Source organism: Euprymna scolopes, chromosome 35 (assembly GCF_053919585.1).
Source record: "Euprymna scolopes isolate OS-2025 chromosome 35, ASM5391958v1, whole genome shotgun sequence".
Lineage (NCBI taxonomy): Eukaryota > Metazoa > Mollusca > Cephalopoda > Sepiida > Sepiolidae > Euprymna > Euprymna scolopes.
Genome location: NC_136516.1, coordinates 26094951 through 26102450, shown reverse-complemented (window position 1 = coordinate 26102450; position 7500 = coordinate 26094951). Strand labels below are relative to the sequence as shown.

The 7500-nt window shown below is 38.3% G+C and overlaps 1 protein-coding gene across 3 annotated transcripts in view; it reads right to left on the bottom strand.

The window, feature by feature from the left end:
• The window catches only part of LOC145259748 (atrial natriuretic peptide receptor 2-like), a 182065-nt gene that overhangs the window by 13023 nt on the left and 161542 nt on the right, over nt 1-7500 (bottom strand). For all 3 annotated transcript variants that reach the window (XM_080117454.1, XM_080117455.1, XM_080117456.1), the window contains one exon: nt 1451-1519. In XM_080117454.1, coding sequence (XP_079973580.1) covers nt 1451-1519 — 69 coding nt within the window. The remainder of the gene's footprint in view (nt 1-1450; nt 1520-7500) is intronic.

Sequence of the window (7500 nt, the reverse complement as noted above, 5' to 3'; positions counted from 1 at the left end):
ATGTTATAATCATAAGATCACTCAATTTATATAAATGTTAATTTCAACTGTTATTTCTCACAGTTAACGTTGGCCGTGGAGTTTGTTTTTTGCTAACGGAGTCAGAGATGACTTCGTGGCCAGGTTTGAATCTCCGACCAGCTGTAATTGTAACTCCTTGCACTGATGATTCCCAAGAGGATGAAACACTAGTGTATGTAGGTATTAAAGTCGGTCAAGTAAGCTCACATACGCAAATCATGATATTACAGGGTGTGAACGATAAGTTTGTCGTCCTATAAAAGACGACATTATTCCATTTTCCATTATTCCAGCGAGATCAGAGATGCGCCGCTGTACAACTAATGCTCTTTACTGAACCAAGTTTTGATAACAGGACCATTGCCAGCACCCTCAAAATGCTTCGCTGAATTGCTACGAATAACAGGGACGTGCCCAATGTGATGAAAACAAAGTTTCCGTTCAGTCGGTTTGAGAATCAACACCAAGGTGTACCTGGATGTGCTGAAGAGTGTGGTGATCCTCGGGAGTGTTGTTTTCTTTAGAGCAACACTTTTGTCGTTCCACCCCGTGTAACTATAAGATCACTAAAACCGTCTAGACACACATGTAAATGTTAATTTCAAATGAATTTCCCGCAGTTAACGTTGGCCGTATGGTTTGTTCTTTGTTAATGGAGTCAAAGATGGCTCTGTGGCCGGGTTCAAATCTCTCGACCGGCTATAATCGCAACTTCTTGCACTGATTATTCCCGAAAGGATGAAACATTAATGTTTGTAGGTATTTAAAAATAATTATATATATATATATATATATATATATATATGTGTGTGTGTGTGTGTGTGTGTGTGTGTGTGTGTGTGTGTGTGTGTGTGTGTGTGTGTGTGTGTGTAATTATTACTAGAAGGATTATCCGCTGTCGCCTGGGACAAAAGTATTACAAATTTCTATTAAAACATGAATGAGTTAGAATAAGGAAATTAGTTACTTCACATTAATTAGTAGCTGGAAAACAGTTTAATATCAAATAATTTTTTTTCTAAATTTTAATTTATTCTGAGAATGAGGTGTGGCGGGAGCGGGGAAAAACGGCGTTCATTGCCCTAGTCAGGAAACAAGGTCAACCACTGGGTGAGTCTGTCGAGTCCCTGTGATAGCATCTCTACGTGTGGCTAATACGTAAAGCAGGAGTATGAAAGCCGGGCGATAGACAGAGCCTATCTCCTCCTTAAGCAGTTTAGGTTTGCCAACCGGTAATTTGTTTGAGTCACCAGCTTCAGAGTTTTCCTATTTCCTAAATTTGTGGATTTTTTTTTTTTTTACTTTTTCCCCGGACGTACACAAAAAATGCCTTTTATATAATAGATCATTATAGTTATATTTAGAGTTGCACCGAATGTCAAGATGTGACATGGGCGCTTATTAAATGGAAAAAGCGAAATTTTCTTACCTTGTAGACATTGTATCTGCTTATGATTTGGTCGAAGATGACATAAAGAGCATTTAAAAAATTAACAATCTGAAAAAAAAAAAAGAATAATTATAGTAAGGAATATTAGAAATCTGCGAAGACTTGTCACCACAGGTTGTTGTCAGTGAGTATTCTCGAAAATTTAAATAAACCATTTAATATTAGAAATCTTGAAATGATGAAAAATAAGACTGGGAAATTTACAAAATTTATTAAATTATCAAATTTTCAAGCAAGGAATAAAAAAAAACGGCCCTTAATTCTTTTTCTTTCCGGTAAGAAACGATTATCTTGGAAAATCCATAAATTAAAGGCCAGTGTGTTTTTTTTTACTATCTAAATTACATATGTGTTTACGGTTTTACAGCTGAAAAGAGAAAGTCTGTGTTAAAAACTATTAAAGGATGGTTGAATCCACGTAGAGGCGAAGAAAGAAATATATTGATAGCTAAGTGAGAGAGATGGTTGACTTGTTGGCTAATAACGAAGTATAGCTAATTAAAAGAATTGAAATTGATTTCTTTCATACATAACTCAATCCCAGAACTAAAGAATATTTTAGCGTGTATTTTGTGTTGTAAAGTATATAGTAAAACAACTCGTCAGAAAACAAACGTTGGTTTGGTATGCGTTAATATAATAATTGATATTCTACGCTCGTATCCATATTGTCACTGATTTATAGTTATATACAGCATAATCACTTTAACGCACAGGTTCCGTTAAATCACTAAAGTTAAGCGACGTTGAGTCTGGCCAGTATAAAAGGAGGTAACTATTCGAGAACAACAGGTGCTGTATGTGCTCTCCGCTTATTTTGCGATTATTTCCAGTCGTCCTGAATTTCTTGCCACTGGAATCAAACATTACTCATTCAGGAGAGGTGTGGTTAGAGATTGTGCTACACTTGCTTCACAATTACACACGCAGCTACTATTACAGGGATATCTATTGTCTTTCGAGACTGGATTGAGGCGACAGTTTATGTCATAAACGATAAGCCTTATATCAAGGGGTTGATAAAGCGTCGACTACGTCCGCTTGACGGGTCTTTTTTCGATTTCTCGGCGTTATTAATGGCTGGTGCATTTGGTGGAGTTGAACGTTGTATAAAATTTATATATAAAACTAGAAATCTTTTATTTTAATATTTGAAGAAGCATTTTAAGCGAGTCGCCCCCTCAAACTGTTTAGCTCTTTTTCTCATGATAACAATAACTAGAGAGAAATAGAAAGATAGAGAGAGGGGGGAAGAGCAAGTGGGAGAGATAGAGATAGTCACATATTAAAGAGATTGAGAGAGAGAGAAAAAGAGAGGGAGAGGGAAGAGAACGAGAAAGAGGGAAAGATAGAGATAACTACACATTAAAAACAAAGAAATTAAAATGTTATTGTTTCAAAAACTTGATACCAGCTAAGTAGGTTTGATCTTTCGCACCCGTCTTACCCGATTACTTTGACACAGCCGAGATTTTATAAACATCCGTCAAGCTGAGTTCGAGGTAAAGATTGCTGTCTCTGCAATATTTTTAATGGCATGTTAAACTATACTTGTCTCCATTCGACAAAAAACAAAAACCAAACAAACAAAAAAAAAACGCCGGGTACATGATCCCAAAACTTTGGGGAGCTTAGGCTTCCATAAAAGGGCTTTTTATCATTGTGCCACATTTAGACTGGAATAGTGCTCGGCTAAGATAAAGAAAAGCATAGTTTATTTAGGTCATTCATAATCTGTTTTAATTACTAAATGATTGTTATTATTTATTATTCGTTTGGGCCCGATCTCTAACCATGCAGCTGTACCTGTACGTTTCGCCATGAAAAGAATAATAGCAATCAAGATAAACCATCGATACTGATAGGATTAATCATCGGTGACTAGCTTTGGCATTCTGGCCAATCAATTCGGCCATAAAGTGATAAATGACCATTGAAAGCGCCAGTGGTCATTTTCATTTGCTGCATCTCTGGACAATTTTAAACCAATACACGAAGCCATGGGATGTAGATATATTTTTTTCTGACCAGTGATTGTCGAAATGTCTTTCCGGGACCAATTGAAATTCTGCAGGGGCTATCTTTTGAAGCTGAGGGGAGGGCTATCATTTTGAAGCTGAGAGAGAGAGAGAGAGAGAGAGAGAGAGAGAGAGAGAGAGGGGGGGGGAGAAATTGCAAGATTTTGAGAGGAGGGCTAACGAGAGAGAGATAAATGGATAGATAGATAGAGAGAGAGAAAGAAAGAGAGAGAGAGAGAGAAAGAGAGAGAGATTGCGAGATTTTGAGAGGAGGGCTAACGAGAGAGAGATAGATGGATAGATAGATAGAGAGAGAGAAAGATAGATAGATAGAGAGAGAGAGAGAGAGAGAGAGAGAGAGAGAGAGATTGTGAGATTTTGAGAGGAGGACTATCATTTTTAAGTTGAGAAAAAGAGAATTACTGTAACATCCAGAGCAGTGGTTTATCTTTTAATGAGCAGATAGAGAGTAGGAATTTCCGCAAGATCTTCAATGAGGAGGAGATAAGTAGCGAGTATTTCTGCGCGATCTCATTTTAAATTGGGGAATAGAATAAACATTTCTGCAAAATCTCCAGAACATCATTTTAAAGATAATGAATGAGAATTTCTGTGAGACTCTAAGTGGAATGCTATCGTATATTGAGTCGATCCTTTAAACTTTGTTATTCCTGATATCCATGTAGCACCTCCCTGATAAAATTGTGTCCGAGATGGGTATATTTGCTGATGACACCACGCTTAATAACGGACATGACGTAAAAACGAATGTATCCATAAACAAAGCAATGGGAGAATACCTAGAAAACAACCATCAGTTTGTAGTGGAATGGGGTTATAAATCGTTGGAACCATTTGATGCTATTAAGATTAAGCTTCTTTCCTTTAATAATTGCAAATAGCCTTTTTAACCACCTGTGGCCAAAATTGTGGGAACGCAGGCTTACCTCTTAAACGGCCTCGGTGTGCGCTTTGCCGATGCAGCGTCATGATGCTGAAAAGGGTCTAAGATGGCGCCTGCGCCCTTATATAACAATGCAGAATCTCGTGTGTTTTCGCGCACATATGCAAATTTGGAGGACCCTGTCTTTTATAAAAACAGGCCACTGGAACAGATGGGACAGACGTGAAAACGACTCTACAGAAAATACCGACGGACGACGCTGCTGCAGTGAGCTGAGGTTTTGTGTACTCTTTTTTTTTTCTTTGCAGCAACACCACCGATAGCTATAACAAATATATCGAGGACATTGCCAAAGCTGCTGCAAAGAAGATAAGCTCCTTCTATAATATTATAAAATTACTCATACCACAGAATATCTTTTTAAAGCAACTATTCTCTCATGCTTGGAGCACTGTTGCTACATCTCGACTGATGCATCTGCTACCAGTCTTTCCCTCTCAGACAGGGTAAAAAAAAAGTCTCAAATCTAATAGGCCCTGCACTATCGGCTAAGATCTGACCTCTGTCCCATCGCCGAAATGGAAAGGAAAAAAAATCACATCAATTTTCCGTGAAATTTTCGCCAGAAAGCTAGTATCTTCAGACAGCCTAATCTGGTAGCACGAAGTGTGGATAGAAAAGACAAAGAGTGAAAACCTCTGCAAGATTTGGCTGAAGGGCAACCTTCGTTATTATTTACCTCCTCTTTATGTCAAGGCGTGGGTTTGATGAAAACATTTCTCTGGAACGAACTGGATTCGAACTTGGAACATCCATGTTTTCAGTTTGCGTCGTTAACCACAGTCACTACCGGACAATTTCTCTTATTATTATCTGCGAAAACGATCTTTTTCGTTAACTTTTGTATTAATCATTTGCTTATGTGTTAATTTATATTTTTTAATAAAAATACTAGTGTTGGGACGATTACTCGGAATCGGAGCTTTTTTAGGTATCGGAATCGCCATCGAAATCCTGAAAATTTGTGCATATTTTTCGATGGTAAAAACGATTCCTTTAACTATCTTCCTTTATTTGATCTTTAAAAATAAAAATCTTCCACTGCTAGTGGCAATAATGAAACAATGAATATTAATTGATTTTAAACTAAGAGTAAAATTAAAATCTACAGACCACCCCCACCCACAAGTGTGTTTTTACGGTTAAGAAAAGATATGCATATTTAACATGCGTTTTTATGGTAGTCAGGAAAAAATACTTTATGGTTAAATATTTAGAGATTAATAAAGAATCGGAATCAGTAAGTGTATCGGAATTGGGAATTTAGTACGGAATCGGGAAAAATATTGGAATCGTCTCATCACTAAAAATAGCCGTTATTACGTAACCACGCTAACACGCTAATGAAACACCATTTTCGTATGCCATTTTTGCTATTTTTTTTAGACAGTCGCAATGAGGAATGGTCCCCTGAAGAGGCAAAGCATCGTAAGAATAGAAACGCAGATGTTTTCACCATTAAACGCATTCGTTTTTGTCTTTTGTTTATTTTGGCGGGAAAAAAAAAACGTCGTGAAGATATGTTGCGCTGTTGTCTTTGGATTCTGTGTTTCCCTCTTTTGAAGGGAATCCGGCTGGCGGCACTTTCTGATAGTTTGTTTTCGTTTAAATGAGGTCAGTGACATTATCAGAGGCAGCAAAGGGGAGTCCGGGTGGCAAGGAGGGGGGGGGGTCGGGTGGCCTCCGGCTCTGCATTCCAGTGTAGGTGACACTAGAATTAGGTAAGACGAATGGATGGAACCATGGGAAAGAGTTTTTGCTTTTGTTATTTGCTCGCAGTAATTACTCATTTGTGTTTCGTAGAATCTGAGTGACAAGAAGTCACCCCAGATTTTCACCACTCTTCGCCCCTTTTAATAACAGTTGCCAATCATTATGTGTTATCACAACATCTGTTTACCGTTTATTTTCTCCCTGACATAGTACACACACACATACACACACACATACACACATACATATGTGTGTAACAGAGCATGGACTCGCATATGTAAATACATAGAAAATGCGAAATAACGTCACTGTAAGGAAAACGACTATAAAAAGCAGAGAGAGAGAGAGAGTACGTTAGAAAAGACGATAACGTTAGAGATGTGGGTTACGTCACAGTAATAACGAGAAGTTACGCGTAGCGGAAGAATGAGGAAATAAATGTCGTTGTTACGAAAAAAGAGTATGACCTTGTGTCTCATCTCCTAAAGAGGGAAGTAAATATAAATACAGATAGACCTCCACTCAAGATCCCGTAGAATTTTCACTCTTTATCTTTTCTACCGACATCTCGTGCCACCAGCTTTGGTTGCCTGAAGAAACTAAAGTTTTGGCCAAAACATGACCCGAATATAGATTTTTTTCTTTTCCATTGCAAAACTCAATCCTGTTCTGCAAAACCAAAAACAACAATTTACTAATCACAAAACAACCAAACTAAACAATATAAATATATATATATATATATATATATATATATATTTTTTTTTTTAATTACATTTTCACCCCAAACAAGGCACATTGCCACTTTGGTGTAGGGGGCTACTATCAGGGGCAGCAACTACTGGGGCACTATGTTGGGATTTGGGCAGCAAGATGTCGGTTCACGTTGCACTTGAACTTCTGCATGTCAGTACAGTTAGGGAAGCAGGAACCTGGAATGGAATTCCAGAGTCTAGCGGTTCTGGGGAAGAAACTACTGGAGTAGAAAGATCTTTTACATCTAGGGATCTCTACTGTGTGGGGGTGGGATTTAGCTGCCTGTCGGGTTTGTCGAAGGTGTCTACGTTGTGGGCGCACAAGTGTCTGCAGTTCGTCAGAGCATTCACCATTAAAATACTTGTAGAACAAGCAGAGGGATGCAACGTTTCGTCGATGGGACAGGGGCTGAAGCTTAGATGCCAGTTCAGGGCCTATCAGATTGGCGACTCTCTTTTGAACCCTGTCTAGGAGCGAGAGACTAGCAGCAGATGCACCAGCCCAAATGTGACAACAATACTCCATACATGGGCGAATGGTGGCCTTATAGAGGTACAGGATACTTTCAGGTGTTAGTA